This window comes from Megalops cyprinoides, chromosome 17, assembly GCF_013368585.1.
Source record: "Megalops cyprinoides isolate fMegCyp1 chromosome 17, fMegCyp1.pri, whole genome shotgun sequence".
In the NCBI taxonomy this organism is placed as follows: domain Eukaryota; kingdom Metazoa; phylum Chordata; class Actinopteri; order Elopiformes; family Megalopidae; genus Megalops; species Megalops cyprinoides.
The window spans coordinates 10,979,895-11,000,718 of NC_050599.1; the positions used below are offsets into that span (position 1 = coordinate 10,979,895).

Genomic DNA, 20,824 nt, shown 5'->3' on the forward strand with positions numbered 1-20,824 from the left:
ATGCCTAAATACAGTGAGCCAAGTTCAGCGTCAACTGCCTGGGAAGTGGAATGTGACTCGGATTACATTTGATATTTGTTGTCGATTTCAGTTTGCAACTGATACTGTAGTCATAGACAGCATGTATTGTTCAGGCCAACAGAGAGGTAGTGCTGGAGACAGTGCCTAATTTGGCCATGCTCTGGTAGATAACCTGCTTTTGATATTAGTCTCTGTAGGCCTTTTGCTGGAGGGTATATGGCATTAGCCTTATTTTATAATGAAAGTACGGTTATGGTTTAGCTTTCCTTTTCTGTGAGGGATTCCAGAAAAGTCTTATTTGCAACGAGTAAGTTATTTCTTAAATAGGGAGACTTTAAAAATTGGTATCATGACTACCGACATTACTGCAGCATTGTGTGCTTATGATTATTTTGTTTCTTAAAGCTTTAACAAACTCTCTGTTATGTCTTCATGTTTTGATGGGATCAGTCTTTGACGTGTTCGTTTTCTTCCTGTCCAATCAGCTTTGCAAAGAAACTGAAATTTCCCTGCCTGAAGCCTCTCCCCCAATCCCCACACTAATGTCTCTCTCTGTTTGTCTCTCTGTCTCTCTCTCTCTCTGGGGTGATTTTACCTATCCGCTCCCTGCCTGTGTGTCTCTTTCTGCCCCTAACCTGCTCTGTGTGGGTCAGATGACCGCCGGCCGCTGTCACACGCTCCTCTCCCCTGTCACCGAGGAGTCTGGGGAAGAGGGCACCAACAGTGAGGTCTCCTCCCCGCCCGCCTGTCGCTCCCCCTCGCCCGTGGCTAACACTGACGCTTCCATTAACCAGGTATAGCCCCCCCCCCCCCAAATTGGCATCCAGGCCACCATGCTGGCAGGCTTCTGCACGGGATAGGAGTGTTTGGGCTCTGAGTTTAAGCCTTCCGGGATCCAGGTCTATAAAGCTTCAAAACATTCAGGTTTGGTCCCTTGACCTGGTCTGGAATGGTTGGAACCGAAAAATTCTCCTGTTTTGGCCTTCACTTCTCTGACTGGTCTATCCCAGCATGCACTGAAACATACGGTAACTGTAGCAGTGGTGCATGTTGTTTACAGGGACAAGCAACTCAAATAATTCAGAGGCAGCTCCTCTGAAGAATTAATTTTAGAAGCAGCTGGTAGCTCAGAAGCTCGAACCTGCACCTCCTCATCCCATTGCAGAAAAGAACATGTTGAAATGGTCAAATCGGCTTCAGTATGTTGAAGCTCAGTCTGCAAAGCGAAAAGAGTACATTAAAATATCTCTGTCTGCCGCATTACCTGTGTTTTTTTTTCTTGTTCTAAATCAGCTTTCACCATTCTCACCTCATAAAATCAATGCTCCATCCACCTCCAATGCTAAAATCAGACATTCTTTCTGATCTTTTCAAATCAAATTTTAAGCATAATTTTGAATTAACCTTGCCACTCTGCACTGTCCCTTACTTGTTTTAATGGCCTTTGTACCTTTCATGTTGTGTTGTCATATCTTTCGTGTGGTTTTTGGTTCCATCTATCTAAAATGGTTGAAGTAGCTTTATCTTTAAATCTGAGCAGACCAACTAGACTGCAGCAAGGTACTCTGCCTAAATATGTCTGCTACTAGAAATTTTACAGGAATTTTTAGCAACAGAAATGGCATTTATATATATCCACTGTAGAAAATTACTCACTTTCCAAGATGCAAGAAAGCATTTATTTTTAAGGGTTGCAGTTAGGCAGTTACAGGCAGTTAGGCAGTTAGGCACCTACTCTGAGAGCTGAGCTGTCTTCACAAGCCTCAAATTTAAAAAGTGAACATTAAGTTTATTAAAGTTAATACCTTTCTAAAAAGGTTTATATTGTCGATTGTTTTGAGTTGAGTTGACGTGCAGACATTTTTGGTGTAGTTATGGTAAGCCATTAACCAGTGTTAATTTAGCTGATGATATTCTTTTCAATCACTGTTGCAATGACTTTTATTGGCAGTTTATAATATTTGTACAGCTATGCAAGCTATTATTGATTGAATCAATTATTTAAAAGCTATGCACCCAAAGGTGAAGCAGCTGCAGCTGGGTATTCTGAAGGTAACAATAATTGGGTTTCCTCGTTATATTAAGAGTCCGTTTAACACTGAAAGCAATGGTGAGTGGTAAATGGTGTTAAAACAATGTGACATTAAGATGGTTTTGAAATTAACAGGGTTAATTTCTATAAACATTTTTGCATTGTATACTAAAAGGTATTCCTATTTCCTGTAAATATTTAGGGTGATGTTTACAACAGTACAGACTGCTTTTCATTGGAATTTTTCATCAAGAACATTTTTCAACAAGAAATTAAAGCGATTTAACAGGAGTACAGTTATGGCCTTCGTCATATTCTGCACTGCATGTACCGATGTTATAATGTCTCAATATTTTTTTGTTCGCTGCATATTGAAACATACTGTCATCTCTGAGGGACCGGAGCCTTCAGTGCTGTTGGGCCTGGGTCTCTGAGGCCATCATCCTGGTACATGACACCAAGGTGGAGACAATTGTGACTTTGTTAATCACCTGACCCTCTGTACTGCCTTTTGTAGGCCACCACAGGGAGAGCCCCGCTCAGTAGGGCGCCAATTCAGGAGCTGTATGACCCGTCGTTGGATTCTGTCGCTGTGGCAAACCTGGACGATCTTCAGCGCTCGTGGGAGACACTGAAGAACGTGGTACGTCTGGCCTGCAGAAAGCAGTGAACATACCGTTTGTCTGTTTTGTGTGCTTTAGCGTCCCTTCTTCCGCATTCATTGTACAATGAAACCTCTCCTTAATGCTACATTATGTCGTATTGTTATTCATGTATTTCGCGGATGCCCTTATCTAGGACCTTATATGGTATATTTATATGTACAGCTTGACGTTTATCAAAGTAATTCAGGTTGAGTTCCTCGGTCAAGAGTTCAACAAAGAGTTCAATCAAACCTGTAGCCTTTGGGTTACAAGCCAGTTCCTGGTTCCAGGTTACAAGCCCAGTTCTGCTAGGTCATACTGTTGCTTTGCAGGTTTACCTTTACTCTGGCCTGTAATTTATGTGGAACCATGACATATGGTGTGAGCATTTGTGAGAGTTTCATCCAAGATGGGACACTGCTGTTGAGCTTATGAGCAATGAACTAATGGCACATGTCAATGTAAGGTAAAATATGATATTCAAAATCTAACTGTATTTAAAGTGTGCAAAAATACTCAGTATATGTTGCCTTATTTATCCGTTATTTTTTATTTTTATGCCAGACAATAGTGTTATAAGTGTAACTTACTTACTGTCCTGCAACCATATATTGAATCAGCCATTTTGTGTTGTGTGATGACTCTTTGTCACCCCTCTCTGACCTCAGATCAGCGAGAAACAGAAGACTCTGTACGAGGCTCTGGAGAGACAGCAACACTATCAGGACTCTCTGCAGTCCATATCCACTAAGATGGAGTCCATAGAAGTGAAGCTGAACGAGGCTCTGGAGCCAGTAAAGAGCCCGGAGAGCCAGATGGCCGCCCACCAGGTGCGGGAGAGGGCGAGGGGGTGGGGCCAGTCAGGGGATGGACGGGACGGAACAGCATGCTGTGGTGGTGGTGGCACTGTTTCTGCAGATCACCTTGTTCAATGCGAACAGCATGTTTAACATGTTGAGAGAAACAGATTTTATAGCCATATATGTGGCGCTTCTCTCCTCAAATGAGAATTTTGAGCAGGCTTTGTTACAAAGATACATGGTAATGATGGTCATTATTTGAATTCATTCCCCCTTTCAAGAATTTTAAAGTGGTTTATAGTGTGGGCCCTCACTGACATTTAAGCAGCTGCGCTTCTCATAGCCATTATCCAGGGCAGCAGTGGGCTTTAAGGGGAATAAGATTCAGCATTTTGTATTTCCTTCCTTCAGTTTGGAGGTATAAGACAGTGGTCTAATTTGAGTCAGGAATCCTTGCCATATAATTACTGGGCGTTTTTAGAACATGTTAAAATACAGAGCACATAGCTTACAAAATACTCTTTTTTAATAGTCAGACGTGACTGTGGAGAAGTGTTATTCACCCAAGAAGGGCAGGAGACCGGGTGGATTGTGGAATGTAGTGTATGTTCATTTTTCTCTGAGTATAACGGCTTCTGTCCCTGTCAGGCGCTGATGGACGAGATCCTGATGCTCCAGGACGAGATTAACGAGCTGCAGACGTGTTTCGCCGAGGAGCTGGCTTCGGACACCCTGGACTCGGACACCGCAGACCAGCTGGCCATGCAGTCTACGCTCACGGTGCTGGCCGAGAGGATGGCCACCATTCGCATGAAGGCCTCCGGGAAACGGCAGCTTCTGGAGGTAATGTCACCCTGACCTCTGGCTGTCGTTTTGGACGTTTCCTGCCTGCCTCCTCTGTGCCACGTCCCTCTGTTGATCCTTTCATCCTGTTATATGCTTTCTCCCATTGTGTCCCCTTCTGTGCATCTCTGTTATGTTTCCCCATATTTAGCTAGCTCAGTCATTTCAGGTTTACGGGCCCAGCAGTGAGTTTTTTCCATTTTGGTGTTCGTGGTCATCTCAATAAAACAACACTGCTGAGATGTTAATAATTGTTGAGAATACACAAACACTACACTTGATAACCACCTGGGTCTGAATGTGAATTGATTTTACGTCAAACAATTGATTGTTGCAGATAGCACACTTTGTGTGGGTTTGAATCGGCTTGAGTCAGCTGTCCTACTCACTACATTTGATTGTTTTATCAGTGGTGAGCTGAGTACACTAAGCTAGAAAAGGGTAGAAAACACCCCAAGCAATAAGTATACAGACTCTACAGGGATGACTCCTGAGTTGCTTCATGGTGAAGCTCTAACCGTTAGGGCTGCTCTGGGTACACTGTGCCCCCTTGATCTGACTGTATACGGCGCCTCCTACAGGAACGTCTGAGCGAGCAGCTGGAGGAGCAGCGGCAGGTGCAGGCCTTGCAGCGCTACCACAGCGAGGCAGACGAGCTCGACCATTGGCTGCTCAACACCCGCGCCTCCCTCAGCTCCACCCTGCGGCCCAGCCCCACAGACCTGGACATGGACATGGAGGAGCAGCTCATCAGCTGCCAGGTGATACACCCTTCTGAGTCCTAAGTTCTACGTTCTAGGTTCTAAGTTCTAAGTTCACCCTTCTAAGTTCCCCGTACAACTGCAACATGGAGATGGAGTCTGTGTGGATGCTGTGAGAAAGTCATTACCTTAGGCGCTAATTTAGGTGGGGACTAGGGGAAGGTAGAAGCTAAGCTTTGAGTGAGGTCAGCTAGAGTTCACTGTACTTGGTATTATTGTCTAAAAATGAAGCCAAGGAAATGTAGCGGGGCTGATGAAAGATGTGTGAAAACTGTGTACGCACATTCAGTATGGTCACACGTGTATGGAAAATACACGCAGTCAAGGATAAATAACGTAGAGAGCTCAAATTCTAATGTCACACTCAGATTATGTTTGTTTAATGGGCAGTGCAAAGTGTTTCAGTCATATTGGTTATGGTACAAAAAAAACTTTCAGGCATTGAGCAACAAGGGAGAGAAGTTACCTTTATTTGATAATTATTCCTAACCTGAACAATAAACCACCATGATCAGGGACCACCATCAGTGCGAGTGTACCACTTTCTTTCGCTCTTTACTACTGATACTGACAGAATCTGGAAAAGAAAATATGAATACATTCAGATATAGTACAGTACAGGCTATATTAGAATCTGTTTATAACATGAAATCCTCACAGATGTCATAATTTAGCAACAGTTAGATGTCCTAATAAATGAACCTCTGCACCTTCTATCAGCAGTAAATCATACCTGAATATTTTAATTAATATTCACTGAAAGGTTTTGGGCTATCAGTGCATTGTGTGAAGCCCACATTTCTTTTGTGCTTTGAAATTCTTCGATGCAGTAAAATGAAAATATGCAAAGCTGAATGTGAAAACATTTGAGATCTTAGCATGGTAGAGCAAACACTTCTCTTCACATGCTTTATAGGGAAAAAAATCACACAGGAAGAAATCTGTAAAGAAGCTTGTTGGAGCAATTATCCTTTAAAATAGATTTTTTTAGAATTTGATTTAGAATAGCTTTTATCCCACTTTCTGGTGAGGAGAAATTTTGATTGTCGCCTGATCTGACCTCGCTGGCTTTGTAGCTTCCAGCAGGGCCTGCATTCCTTCATATGGGGCCTGCTTTGTGCCACACAGATGCAGTTGCCAGGGGAGGTGGAGTGCTTTGTCTCCAGATTAGTGCCTCGCGGGGGTCATTCGACCCTCATTCCAAAGCAAGCTTTGTTTCCCCCAAACGCCGGGTGTCTCAAACGGCCCCGGAATTTCACAGGCACCTCCCAGGGAAGACCTGACAGCAGGTGAACAAGGACATTAGCGGAGATAGAGCAGACGCTTAGATGGCAGGGACCTTAAGCGGCTGTGCAGGCCTTAAGTAGATTATGCATATGTCTCTGTGGGGCCCGAAGACTACTGCACGCAGGTCAGGGTCGCCATGGGTAGCGGCATTATCTGACCAATAGATTCCCAGCGCAGGATTGGTGGAGGCGGGGGCCAGACGGACCTACTTGAATATCCAAGTAGGTGGCTACAGCAGACGGGGGGGTGGAAGGGAAGCTGTCTGCCTGCGAGCAATCTATTCAAGACTACTGAATGAGACAGTCATGGTCCTGCTCAGAGCCGAGGAGGCGGTGCCGCTGGGACTCTTTGTGGTGACGGCCGGAGATGCCGGTTCTGAGATTTAAGCCGAGCCTAAGCGAGAGGGAGATATACGTGAAGACACCCGTGTCTGTGCTTTTGACTGCTGCGTGGACCCGGAAATAGCACGCTGCTGTGGAGAGACGCGGGCGGGGAGCCCAAGCGCCTGAGATGAGAGAGGGGCAGCTCAGCACGAGAGCCGTGGCCGGGGGCGAGGGAGGCCCCAGGCCCCCGAGCCGGTGAAGCTGCCTCGAGTGCGGGGTGCGGAGGGGGGCCGGGGGGACGTGGGCGCGGGCACAGGCGCAGGCAGGGACGGCATGCTCGAGCTGGCCTCTCTCTTCCTGCTGCTGCAGAACATGTTGCTGGAGATCGAGCAGAAGGTGGCGGTGCTGTCGGAGCTGTCGGTACACAGCGAGAGCCTGCTGCTGGAGGGGAAGGCCCACACCCGGGAGGAGGCCGAGCAGCTCGCCGTCCGGCTGCACAACCTGAAGAGCAGCCTGCTGGAGCTGCAGAGGATGCTGCTGGACAAACAGATCAACATCCAGGTGAGCCCTGACCCCTCCCCACCCCAGTCCCCCAACTCCACCCCCCCACACACCTCTCAGTGGCATAGCATGAACTGCTGTATACCCTGGTCTCTTTGAGGTGTGTGACAGCTCCAGTTAATTGTGTGATGTAGCACTTCCTCACTCTTGCATGGTCATGGAGAGACTGTCTGTCACCTTGATGTCAAGCAGGTTTGCTCATGTAAACAGCAAATGTGAATACATGCTCTGAGTCATCTGTACTTGGGTGCATTTGTTTCGATGATATCGGTCAGTGTTCTCAAATGGATAATCTATATTATAATGGATAATGAATATAATGGATAATCTATATAAGACAATGCAGAGGAAACTATATACAGCTATATAAATGCTGCACAGCTTTGGTTCCGTGACTCCACGGTATTATAGCAGTGTCATGTTAGACCATCACCCTTTAAGGCCCTTGGGAAATCCTTGATGTCTTTAGATAACTTGAGCCAGAGATAGCCAGGACAGAAAGAAGGGAGATCCAGATTAAGTGATGTTGTCTAGAAACACTATAATGGTAAACTGATATGATTTGAGAAAATTCACTGCTGATTTACTATATGCACATAATATGTAAAGTGTTACTGTGTGACCCTTTTCTTCAATTTTACAATATTAATTTACATTACAGTATACAGATAATTCCCTGTTTCAGTCTTCATATTATTCCACCCTTTACCTTTTGTAAAATTACTATGTAATGTGGTTGCTAGTTGCAGTTGTATGTTGGCTAATAGCATTTCCCTGTGACCTGAGTCATGCACATCAGATGTCATAACCCTGAGGTCAGGCTTTTCCAGTTTTCTCCAGTTTGATAACTGGTTTTAAATCAAGAGTGTTAAAGAGTAATTTCTTAATTATCCCAACTCCTGTTAGTGTTTGTGAGTATTATCACTTCCAAATCCAAATTTGTAAACAATAAACCCAGTGTAAGTCGTTGGGATGTGTTAATATTGGAACTTTGAAAAGATACAGTAAAATATTTAGAAGAAATATCGTAATAAGTTTTAAAAGTGGCTGATGATTTGAGCTTGTGTTACTCCAAGAAACCTCATTTGGAAACCAAAAAAAGAATACACTTTCACGTATCAGGAAGATTGTTGTGGCGATTGAATCGCTAAGAGGGGATAATCTGTTCTATTCTCGTGGAAGGCTGATGACCAAGGCCTGTGACGCTGACACTAGACGAGCGACCAAGCAAACAAAGTACACAAGGTTTTCACTTCATATCCCAAAAACCCTTCGTTATTTCCAATAATACAGACACAACAGATGTGGCTCCGGTCAGAGGTGACAGTACTTAGATGTATTGAAATGAGTAGATGTGCCTTAGGCCTTATGGCGGCAGGATGGTCAGCAGGACCTGCCTAACTCACATGTGCGATCTGTTTTCCCTGCTCCGCCCCTGTGTGCCCTACAGGCCTCTCTTGCATGGGAAGAGCTGAAACGTCCCCGGAGACTGCATGTAATGTCCATCTCCTGTCCCTGGCTTTGCTTACTGTAGTGCCTCTCTCCTGTGTCTTTCTGACGGTTGTGTCAATGGGTGTTTGTCCTGCAATACAAAGAGGATAAACAGTTCCAGGGAGACCATTGTTGGGCACATGGCCACTTATCATAAAGGCGCACTGTCCTGTGTGTTCATGGGCTGTTTAAATAAACAGGCCAAAGGTCACTGTGCAGCCCATTTCGGGAAAGTGCTTACCAATGATACAATATTAGGCCCAGGTGTGTTTTTTATCGCTGTGTACAAACATTGAGCCCTGTGCTTTATCACAAGTCTTCCGCAATTTAAAATGATGCTTTCGTAGGAGGTAGAGGTTATTGATGGGAGAGTTAGGTTTGATTGATACCATAATGGGTGGAGCTACAGTTTGCTCTCTGTCACTGACTCATGTTAACCAAATGAGTTTGCACTGTGACTGACTCAAATCACTGAGTCTTTGAGAAGACATAATAACTCCACCCATTTTGGGGTCCACAAAGCCTCTCCTCCAACCAAAATTTTTATTCACAGTTAATCCATGTAATCCTGTCCCACAGTAATCATCAGCTGCTCATGGGCTCAATTCGCAATTTGCTCCCCTGTTATGAGATAAAGCTCACAATAGGGGTATTTCCTGTAATTACCACAACCATCCAGACAGTATGAATGGTCCATTCAAAATGTATTTGTTTTCTTAACTATCTTTGTGATCTTGAAATCGGGTTTTAAATCTAAATTCACTTCCACAATTGTGCAGTTTGTCCTTACCTTTGATTTAAGACAGTGTTAATTTTCTCTCCTTTTGCACGATACTCTTTAGTTTATATCAGTATCCATTGTCTTGTGTTATTCTTGAATATGTTTTTCAAAATTAAGGACAACCTGAGAAGCAGGAAGACTTAATCAGGACAGTAATCTCCAAATGAGGTGTCTGTCTGTTCAAATTCATCTTTGGTGCAGCTGAAATAGTATTCACTTCTGTTTATGGTGCTGATCAGTTAGACTTGCTTTTTCAGGTTTTAAATCTTTTTTGCTGAATCAAGATTCTATTTTTCCTGTAAATCAGTGGGATTGGGTAAAAATATATTTTACTTTCAGGCTTGCTGTTTATAGCTCTATTGCTGGTTCTACACCAGCGCATTTGCTAAAATTGGCAGTCCAGAGCCTTCGCTGCCATGAGACCAAGGTACCATGGTAAAAGAATTTAAATACTGTTCTATGTACATACAGGCAAGCCTGAGGGTAGAGTACTGTAGCCCGAATTTCCAGTTGCTCACGCACAGTGTACACTACTGCCCTGCTGCTCATTACTAGGGTGTATCTTGGATGTGCCCCCGCGTGACCTCTGACCTTGACTCCCAGCAGGGCTCCCTGCAGGAACAGGAGGACAGCGAGCCAGACTCTGCCCTGTCCCAGAGCCCCAGTGTGCAGGACTGGTTGGCCCAGGCCCGCTCCACACGCTCCCAGCAGCACCAGGACAGCGTCCAGAGACAGAGGGTACAGCTTTCGCCTCAGGAGGACCAAACATGATAGGGACTCATTTAGGCCATCACAGCCTGCTTATTTGTGAGGACTGGATGTGGAGACAGTGTTATTTTTAAAATTCTCCTTACCCAGAGGTGAACAAGCAGGACATATCATCTTGTCCGTGTTCAGCTGTTTTTATTCATTTCAAAATATGACAGTTCTTTGCAATGTATTAGATGGGTTGAATACTGCAAGACATGGCAGCAAAAGCTAACAGTGTTTGCTGTGCTGCCCAGGAGCTGGAAGAACAGCTGGAAAAGCAGAAGAAGCTGCTGCAGTCTGTTGCCACCCGAGGGGAGGAGCTTCTGACACAACAGGCCACACCCAACGGAGCCAGGTAGGTGTACCTCTGTGGGCCTCTCAGGATTGACACAGAACCCCTCTTCATCCCCTCCCCTCTATGCTCTACCCCCATCTCATCTATATCTACCCTTCTGTCTCTCTCTCCCTCCTCTGTGCTGAAACCCTGTTTCATCCTCTCTCCTCTCTGCTCTACCCCATTCTCACTCTCTCCTCTGCAGTGTGACAGAAACCGTACCCCAGGAGCTGGACCTGGAGGGCGAGAATCAGGCCGCAATGGATCAGATGAGGCAGAAGTGGGAGAGCCTGAACAAGGACCTCAACACCAAACTCCAGCTCTTAAAGAACACGGTGGAGCAGGACCACAAGCAGCCAGTACGGTTGTTTCCTAACCATCCCAGCAGTCAGCAGGCATTGGGCGCATGTGGCCCTCCGGCACAGCGGCACATAGGGTGTTCTTTAAAACCCTTTTGTGGGATCATTCTTTTTGACCCAGTGTGTAAATTGCTGTGCAGTTGTAGACCCAAGCCCTGGAAAGAGTACTCAAGGCAATCCGTGGTCTTGTGTCCTTAATGCTATGTCACATTTGTTTGCTGTCATACACAGGTATACAACAGGCCCAGCAGAGTTACCACCTCTGGGTCATTATTTAAAGAAGAGGCCCAGGTTCAGGACAAGTCCTCACTCAAGTCTTTGTTCGGAGAATTCAGCCAGGCCCACCAAGAGGCCTTTTCACAGGTACGTCACCAGTTTTCCTGTTCTGTTCCCGTGTCTGTCCCACAGGTGTGTATTCTCAAAGGACTGTACATGGAGTGACAACATCATGTGCTCTGCCCACAGGCAGGGGGCGCTGAGAAGCACAGCCTTCCTCTGGGGCAGAAGCTGTACACTGCTGTGTCAGCCAGCTCCTCCTGGCTGGACGACGTGGAGAACAACCTGTTCTCCGGGCCTGTGCTTCTAGCCGAAGACGCTGAGACGCAGCTGTGCAACCAGGAGGTGAGACCATTCTATGGGGGCCCTTGTGGTACATGAGCCTTTCCTTTGGGTACCTCTCTGCAGCTTGTGGTGAACGTGTAGCTGAACATTGGGCAGCAGTGTAGCTAAGTGGTAAGGAGCAGGACTTGTAACCAAAAGGCTGGTTTGATTCCCTTACTGGGGGACCACCGCTGTACCCTTGGGCAACGTCCTTAACCCAGAATTGCCTCAGTAAATATCCAGCTGTATAAATGAGTAACATGTAAAAAAACGTAACCTATGTAAGTCGCTCTGGGGAAGAGCATCTGCTAAATGACAATAATGTAATATAATGTAATGTAACATGGGGTGGTCTCTGCAGGCTCTGAGGAAGGATTTGTCAGAGGTGACAGAGGAAGTGAGCCAGAGCAGGGAGCAGCTGGGAGGTGAGGAGGGGCTGGCCGGAGAAGACCAAGCCCTGATGGAGGAAACGCTGGACTGCCTGACGGTTCGGCTGGGAGCCCTGGACTCAGTCCTGGGGCAGCGCTGTGAGGACACCAGGAGACGCCTGCAGGAGCTCACCGCCTTTCAGGTGAGACCCTCCCCCTGAGTGTGTGTATGTGTGTGTGTGTGTGTGTGTGCGCGCGCGTGTGTGTGGTAGTGTGAGTGAGTGTGTCTGTGGGTGAGCGTGTGTATGACGGTGTTTCTTTGGTCTCACACAGACGGAGCTGCGGCTGCTCTTCACTGCTCTCAGTGAGGCGAGGTACCAGATCCTCCAGACACTGGCAGAGGCGTTGGACCGGCCAGCCTCCAAACAGATGGAGGTTTGTACATGCTAAAATTCCCCTGCCTTCTGTTTTTTCTTCCTCTCCCTAACCCTGGGGTGTGAAATTACCTTCATATGTGTCCCCTCCAGACTATATCTGAGGCAGAGGAGGGCTTGAGGGAGTTTGAACAGAGGATCACTGAGCTCAAGTCCAGAGGAGAGGAGCTGCAGCCTGACCAGGTCTCCACCCAAGAGCTGCTGAAGCTGCAGGTACTGTATTTACTCAAACACATGCATGCATACACACACAAACTCACTTATATAGTGCTGAAAAAGTATGATTTCTGTGTATTTTAGCTACCCTCCCGTAATGTTGCTGTAGTTGACAGTGCACACGTTCTGATGGACCCCATATAGATCATGTCTCTGTGTGTCACAGGATGCGTATGAAGAGCTGGTGTTGACCGTGGGCTCACGCTGCAGCGGGCTGAACCAGAACCTAGCTCTGAAGGCCCAGTACGAGCGGGCCCTCCAGGACCTGACTGACCTGGTGGACACAGCTCAGGACAAGATGGCTGCCGACCAGAAGATGATGGCCAGCTCTGTGGAGGAAGTCCAGAGCCTCCTCGACAAGCACAAAGTAGGTCTTGAAGGTTTCTGGAATGCGACTGGTTTCTTGAAAATGCCGGAGAAGAGACAGAAAAGCAGTATCCTCGACACTTTCCACTCCCGCTACAGGAATTCTTCCAGGGCCTGGAGTCCCACATGATCCTGACAGAGACATTCTTCAGGAAGATCAGCAGCTTTGTCCTCCCGAGGGAGAGTCAGGCCCTGGAGGAGACACTGGCCCAGGCCCAGGGGGTCCTGAAACAGGCCCACAAGAGAGGGGTGGAGCTGGAATACATCCTGGAGGTGAGGTGGCAAGGACACACATTCATTTTTATTATGATCTCATATATATATATATATATATATATATATCTATATATATATATATATACACATATAGCATATATATATCAGGATCATAGCTTTTTTGCTAACTGCTGATTTTAATATGCAAGAGTCAGTCAGCCATAACGTTACTGCAAAAAAAAAATCATTATGATATTTTCTTTTTTGCTCTTTACTTTATATTTATAAAGTACTTGTATTTGTTTCCGTGACTGTGGTTCCCTCATGCTTGTGTTTGACCTGTGTTTCGTAGACGTGGAGCCAGCTGGAAGAAGACTACCAGTCCCTGCACAGGCAGCTGGAGGCAGTAGAGTGCAGCATTCCCACTGTGGGCCTGGTGGAGGAGACAGAAGAAAGGCTAACCGAGAGGATCGCACTCTATCAGGTACTCTGCTCATACACACACCTCCCTCTCGTTCTGCTTCTTTCACTGTCTCTTCTACTTCTCTTTCTATCGCTCTGTCTCTCTCCCTCTCACTCTTTCCTGGCCAGGCCACGTTTCGCCAAACCAGCACTCCACATTACACATCACCAGGTAGCTCTCTCCCTCTATAATATCAAAAGCACAAAAAGAGTGGGGAATAATAGTATTTCAAGATGCATGACATAATTCTGAATTCCTGACTTATTTCCACCCAGGGCTTTTCTTTGACACATTACTGGTAATTTACAACAAAATGATCCTTCCGTCTGTTTATGTAAGGGAAATTAGAAAGTAATTTTAGTTAAAGCTTTTGAAAATAAATCCCAGGGAAAATGTTTCCACGTACTGATAGAAACGCCAAGTCATTCATCATCAATGACCTCTTACACTGTTCACCCAAACACAATTCCTGTGCACCCAAACGCACTATATACCTATAACACATACACATGTCTCAGGAGCATTAGTGAGTGGCCCAGGATGCTTGTTCAGAACTCAGAACCACTTCCTCCTCTCCCCATCCCGCAGCGGCTGAAGGCGAGCCTGACGGAGCACCAGCACCAGCTGTACCAGGTTCTGGAGGACGGGAAGCGGCTCCTGCTGTCCGTGTGCTGCTCGGACCTGGAGACCCAGCTCACCCAGCTCGGGGAGCACTGGCTCAGCAACACCACCAAGGTCAACAAGGAGCTGCACCGCCTGGACTCCATCCTCAAGCACTGGACCAGGTGGGGACCTCACAGCTCACATACTGATAATATCCTCACCGTTTCTGCAGTGTCATAACAGTGCATCAACACAGCATTACTGACACTATGTTATCTGCAAGCAGGGGGAGGAGGAGCCCTGGGAAATTAGTGCTGCTTTGATCGTCTTAATTCAGAGACTGTTGTTCCGCCTTCACTTTGATCCTGAAATCCTGATTTGATAACATGCAAATATGCAGCTTGATTCATTGGATGGCAGTGGAGGATTTATGGAGCTAAATTCTGCACTATACACTGTTCTGTGCTGTATGATGTGTAAGTGGGTGATTTTTTAAGTGTCAAACTGTATGGCAGTCTTAACAGTGTCATAACTGAAGGCTTGTCATGTGACCCACAGGTACCAGAGTGAGTCAGCTGAGCTGAGCCAGTGGTTGCGGTCCGCCCTGGACCGGCTTGAGTTCTGGAGCACCCAGTCAGTGACCGTTCCCCAGGAGCTGGAGACAGTCAGAGACCACCTTTACGCATTCCTGGTGAGTCTTCCCAATATCATCTTGACGTGGTCCTGCTTCAGTTTCTCTGGCCGTTTATTTTGGGGGTGTCAGAAATGGGACATAGATATGAAGTTCTCCTCACCTCCACCCTCCTACAACCAGGACTTCTCCAAGGAGGTGGACGCCAAGTCCTCTCTGAAGTCGTCAGTGCTGTCCACGGGGAACCAGCTGCTGAGGCTGAAGAAGGTGGACACGGCGGGCCTGCGCTCAGCGCTCGCTCAGGTGGACACCCAGTGGGCAGAACTGCTCACCCGCATCCCCGTGGTCCAGGAAAAGCTCCACCAGGTACCAACATGCTGCACCTGTGGACCCTGTATTATCTTCCCATCATGCACTTGGATGGCCAGTGTAGATCCTCGGTGCTGTTGTCTTATTCAGTATATTATTAGTGGCTTTCTGCCTTAAACCTAAGTCTAAATAAAATTACAGGATTGCCAGTCTCTGATGTAGTCCCCACAATTTTTCTTGGAAACATATTTAGTGGAATCACATACTTTTTAGTATGGTTTCACTAAATGGTCTTATACTTCCACTTATAGTCCTGTACTTTTTACAGACAGTTCTGTTGACATCCCTATATGTCTCTGGGAAACAGACTAGTTGGAATCATCGACTGTCTGTTGTTGATTTAGATATCATTGTTCACAGTAGATCCAGTTTAAGTCTTGAACATCATCTGGGTCTTCTAAAAAATTATTTCACCCAGTTTAGTCTGGACTTGTGAAGCAGCATTTGAGATGGCCTCTGTTTTCCCAGCTGCAAATGGAGAAGCTGGCATCTCGGCATGCCATAACAGAGCTGATGAGCTGGATCTCGTTGATGGAGAACGTGATGGAGGAGGACGAAGAGAAGATCAAGGGAGTGGTTGGATCTGCAGCCATCCAGGGCTACCTGCAGAAGTACAAGGTAATGAGAGCTAGGGAAAGACCAATGACTCAATTCCGTTTTGGTCACATTTAGGATTAAGGACCTTCTGATACTGTACCATGTCAGATCTTTGTCATTGATTTTTACAGGTACAAAGACGTGATATATTAACAGCCAGAGCAGAATCTGTTACCCATTTACTTTGCACTATTATTTGTTTGTGAACCATTTCTTTCATTAAATTCTGACAGTATGGGTGTTCCCTTAAAATAAAGTTTTATCTCTCTTTCCCTGGCAAATTGGTTCAGTGACTGTCTCCATTTGATATTACATTGAAAATTAGCTTAGCATAGCCCCCATACAAGGCAGCTCATAATAATTTCAGTTGTATAACTTATGCAATACTCTGGAAACCATTTAGACAGGTTAGGTGTATAGGAGCCATTTTGGTTCGATCAAAAAGCAGCTATATCCCTCCTACAGTAGGATTTACCCCTCATTCCTCAGGTCCATTGGCTAACGACCCAACATCTTCTCTTCAATGCTTTCCAGTGTGCAAGTAAATTTGAAGTGTCAGTTTTACCTGCAGTGTTAATGGTTGATAAGGTGTGTGGTTCTGACAACTTAGTGCCCTTTGAATCTCCTCTCCAGGGCTTTAAGATTGATGTGAACTGCAAGCAGCTGACCGTGGACTTCGTGAATCAGTCGGTCCTGCAAATTAGTAGCCAGGACGTGGAGAGCAAGCGCAGTGACAAGACCGACTTCGCCGAGAGACTGGGAGCCATGAACCGGCGCTGGCAGATTCTTCAGGGCCTCATCACTGAAAAGGTATCTCCACACAGCTCAGTTAGAGGGTTGATGTCATCAGAATGGCGTACATATACCCGCATTGTGGCAAAGAGTCTGTAATTTTATCCTTGTGGTTTTTAAAGTTTGGCTCCGACTTAGCTGAAGGATACATGAGTGGTCTCAGTGTATGAGCATTCTCCAACATGCAGCACGTGTTCTTTCAAATCTAGCCCTGTGCATGTGTTTGCATATGCATGAGTGTTCATGAGTGTGTGTGTGTGTGTGCGTGTGTATATGTTTCTGTGTGTGAGCCAGGTCACACTGAATGAGCCTTTTCTAACATGCATAATTTGTTTTCTCAGATCCAGATGCTGGAAGCCCTGCTGGAGTCCTGGCTGGAGTATGAGAGCAGTGTGCAAACCCTCAAAACCTGGTTTTCAGTGCAGGAGGAAAAGCTGAAGAAGAAGTACAGGATAGAAGACCTGGCATCTGTGCAGAATGCCCTGAAAGACTGCCAGGTACGTACTGTCCACTTACCATTACCCACAATGCCTTACTTGTCTGTTCCAGGATTACAGCATTATCATCCGGCCTAATGCCGGTGTTTTCCCATTACTGTGCATCAGGGCCCTTGTGATGAATACTGAACTTTTCATTCAGGGGGACAATAAGCAGGGTTGTCTGTATCTGGATTTTCACTGCTGTGTTATTTGTACATACAAGACTACTTCTAGTGAAAGGAAGGGAAGAAAAGAATCTCGTAGAACAAATGTAAAATCATTGTTATGTATTAGTATTTTAAGAAAAATAATCACAGTTATAGAAGATAGGGACTGGTTTGTTGGCAGTGTGTGACTGTGTTCCCATGGCCTCTCCCTCAGGAGTTAGAGGAGTTGGTGAAGGAGAAGGAGAGAGAGGTAGAGAAGGTAGAAGAGAGGGGCTGTGCCCTAATCCAGAACAAGAAGGAGGAGGCCTGTGCCGTCGTCATGGAAGCGCTCCAAGGCCTCAATCACTCCTGGGCTAACCTGGACCACCTGGTGAGTTTCCTGCTTGGAGAATACCTCCCTCTTTACAGGAGATAGGTAAGAAACTGTTCCCACAGATTAAAGAGCACCATTGTCCTCTTGATGCCTTAACTTTGAATTTCTTTAGTAAGTATCCAGGTGTGTAAATGGATCGTACTGTATGTACAGTGTAACATACTGTATGTCAATTTCCCTGTCTATGGTTGCCTTCCAGACAAATGTATGTAACAACTGGCCTTACAGGTGAAATAGATTTGTTTACAACGAATGCTGGTATAGTGTGTAAATGCGGTATTTTTTGGCCTATTTGTGTCTGCTCCAGATCGGGCAGCTTAAGATCAGCCTGAAGTCAGTGCTGGACCAGTGGAACGTGTACAAGCGGGCGTCTGAGGAGATCAATGGCTACTTGATGGAGGGGCGGTACTCTGTGTCCAGATTCCGCCTCCTCACTGGCTCTCTGGAAGCTGTCCAGGTGCAGGTGGAGAATCTGCAGGTGTGTGTCCTAATGCCAACATTTGTATCCAGTGAAAAGTATGCTAGCTATGACAACATCAAGGTCTCTGTATTTGTAATGAAAACAGAAATGTAAGTGTGATTGTTATGGCACCTCTACTTCTGCCTTTCTCAATAGTGGGATGATAAATCCATGGCATTATCAGATTTAATTACTTTGTAGACAAAGTAAGTACAAGTTAGAATATTTGCAAGGTAGTATATTTGAATGCTAAGCAGCTCATTACAATGTCCAGTGGTAAGTACAGAGATGCACATGTAGCCTGAGGTGAAATCTGCTACAGTGTAGGACGATAGCAGCTACAGCAGCTACAGACGCTGTGCTTTTCTGTGTTTGTATTTACCAAGTCTTTGTGACAGATGATTGCAACCCATTCTGCTGTTCTGCCATTGCAGAACCTGCAGGAGGAGCTGGAGAAGCAGGAGAGCAGCCTGAGGAAGTTTGGCTCTGTGACCCACCAGCTGCTGAAGGAGTGCCACCCGTCTGTGGCCGACGCTCTCAACAGCACCCTCAAGGACGTCAACATGAGGTGAGCATGAGCCCAGGAGAGGTGGCCAGGACTATCTGAGGAATAGGGGTCATGGATGTTTATATGGTACCATAGCCAAGGCTAGTTCTACACTAAGCAGTGGCTTTGTTGCTTGCTTGGATGTAGCATTTTGCCTGTCTGCTAGACAGCAGCATGCCTCTCCCATTGAGACTTCACTCACAAACTTGCTTTACCTCACAATACCAGACACCTGTACTCACACAGTTTGTGCATAGGTAATGAACCATGCATATAGATCAAGTGTCTAACTGTTTTTATTTCAGTATTGATAGTATGGCTGTGAAATAGAGAGATACATTTGACTTATGTGGTTAATTTATTATTTCCTTTCCATGCAAATGCATTTTAGATATTAAATGGATTCATAATTCTTAATGACTAGATACTTGTTTTATAAATTGAATTGGTAGTCACGTGTGGAAAGAATCTGCTCCCAGTATGTAAACATCAAAGTCATTTTAGTACAGAAAGTGAATGCATGCAGGAAGGGCATGGTCAAAAGTTATGTCGTGTAGAACAGGAAGCTGTTTAGCTGTCCTGCACAGGACAGGAAATGCATGGGTTGCCTCAGGAAGCGCATGTTGCATGGTGGTTCTGCTGTTTCAGGTGGAACGGCCTGCTGGAGGAAATTGCACAGCAGCTGAAGAGCAGCAAAGCCCTGCTGCAGCTGTGGCAGCGCTACAAGGAGCTGTACAGCCAGAGCGCCAAGAACGTCCAGAAGCAGGAGGAGCGCGCCGACCGGCTGCTCAAGACCGCGTCCAATAAGGACATTGCTGATGAGGAGGTGTCCGCCTGGATCCAGGACTGCGGGGTGAGTGCTGAGAGAGAGAGAGAGAGAGAGAGAGAGAGAGAGAGAGAGAGAGAGCTCTTGATGCAGTACTGCTTCTGCAATGTTAACTTAAGGAACGGTTACTCTTCACTCTCCAAAGATTTACTTTGGCAAGATTCTCAGAATCACTTCGGCTCCTCTCACACCAAAATTCTTGCTGCTAATAAGGTATCTGAATCATTTTGAAATGAGCAAATTGGATGCAGCTTTTCAGATTGAGACGTAAGCAGTAAACTGTAAGCACCATAGCATTTTGGTCACTTTGTTAAGACTGGCAGAGCTTACAGGATTAATAAAAGAAAGAGACTTGTAAAACAGTGAAAGAGGAGTGCTTCTTCTGTGGGGTAAAGAAAATGTCCGCTGCTTTCAGCTTGGGCCGGGCATGCGGTGCAGCTGTCCTCTTGTAGCAGCCAAATTACACACATTGTATGGCCCTGAATAGAGGCGCTGCACTCTGCACAAAAGTCTTTTCAAAGCAGTGCTCTTTGCAGCCAAGGAGGCTCTGATTTGCAGCCAGACTGTTAGCCGGTGAACTCAGCTGCCAGCAGTCAGTCACAGCCTGCACCTCTCTAGGCTGGTCAGACTTTGGCTTATCCTATCTTTTGTCCAGTTCACCCATTCATTCAAACTGGATTCCATCACTGGGATAGATATTTTTAATAAAATACAAAAAAGGGTTATAAAATGGTTTTCGCTGAAGTGATACATTTCAGAGCAGCAAGTAATTGCCAGAAAGCAAGTTAAAAGGAAATGCAGTACTACATAATATGGCGTCAACCATCATTATCATTGTCAGCCAAGTGCAAGATCTGCACTGAGGTGCTGTAGAGAAATGAGTGTGGTGAAAGTGGCCTGCTTTATTCAGCTGTCTGGTGGCTGCTGTGTTGACGGTGGCTTTGGTTTGGGACAGGAGCTGCTGCGGACCCAGAAGACGGTGCAGGACTCCCTGCAGGTCCTGTACGAACTGGGCGAACAGCTGAAGCAGCAGGTGGACGCCTCTGCTGTGGCGGCCATCCAGTCGGACCGTCTGTCACTCACGCAGCGCCTGGCTGTGGTGGAGCAGGCCCTCAGCAGGCAACAGGCGGTACTGCAGGTAGGACGACCACCCCTCCCAGTCTTATCCCCATTCAACCCCAAGGTCTGGAACCTGTTTCCTTCGAAACATAATTCAGTGCTGCTGAGTCAGTCCTTGGGCAACACTAAACCATACTGTATGTTATCTTGTGGGAAGTGGCTCTGCTATCTGTTGGGCTGTGACAGGGGGGAGAAGGAATGGTTATAGAAC

General features: G+C 46.1%; 1 protein-coding gene across 11 annotated transcripts in view; it reads left to right on the plus strand.

Moving 5' to 3' along the window:
* The window catches only part of LOC118791878 (nesprin-1-like), a 142,568-nt gene that overhangs the window by 89,266 nt on the left and 32,478 nt on the right, over positions 1-20,824 (plus strand). For 7 of the 11 annotated variants that reach the window (XM_036549356.1, XM_036549360.1, XM_036549362.1 and 4 more), the window contains 28 exons: positions 675-815; positions 2,571-2,696; positions 3,366-3,527; positions 4,146-4,340; positions 4,922-5,101; positions 7,081-7,272; positions 10,148-10,282; positions 10,549-10,649; positions 10,834-10,987; positions 11,219-11,350; positions 11,453-11,608; positions 11,949-12,158; positions 12,289-12,390; positions 12,483-12,602; positions 12,772-12,972; positions 13,071-13,244; positions 13,540-13,671; positions 14,239-14,435; positions 14,812-14,944; positions 15,068-15,250; positions 15,722-15,871; positions 16,484-16,660; positions 16,984-17,139; positions 17,503-17,658; positions 17,969-18,139; positions 18,556-18,689; positions 19,317-19,521; positions 20,450-20,632. In XM_036549356.1, coding sequence (XP_036405249.1) covers positions 675-815; positions 2,571-2,696; positions 3,366-3,527; positions 4,146-4,340; positions 4,922-5,101; positions 7,081-7,272; positions 10,148-10,282; positions 10,549-10,649; positions 10,834-10,987; positions 11,219-11,350; positions 11,453-11,608; positions 11,949-12,158; positions 12,289-12,390; positions 12,483-12,602; positions 12,772-12,972; positions 13,071-13,244; positions 13,540-13,671; positions 14,239-14,435; positions 14,812-14,944; positions 15,068-15,250; positions 15,722-15,871; positions 16,484-16,660; positions 16,984-17,139; positions 17,503-17,658; positions 17,969-18,139; positions 18,556-18,689; positions 19,317-19,521; positions 20,450-20,632 — 4,458 coding nt within the window. The remainder of the gene's footprint in view (positions 1-674; positions 816-2,570; positions 2,697-3,365; positions 3,528-4,145; positions 4,341-4,921; positions 5,102-7,080; positions 7,273-10,147; positions 10,283-10,548; positions 10,650-10,833; positions 10,988-11,218; positions 11,351-11,452; positions 11,609-11,948; positions 12,159-12,288; positions 12,391-12,482; positions 12,603-12,771; positions 12,973-13,070; positions 13,245-13,539; positions 13,672-14,238; positions 14,436-14,811; positions 14,945-15,067; positions 15,251-15,721; positions 15,872-16,483; positions 16,661-16,983; positions 17,140-17,502; positions 17,659-17,968; positions 18,140-18,555; positions 18,690-19,316; positions 19,522-20,449; positions 20,633-20,824) is intronic. The other 4 variants (XM_036549357.1, XM_036549361.1, XM_036549366.1 and 1 more) reach the window with 1 other exon arrangement.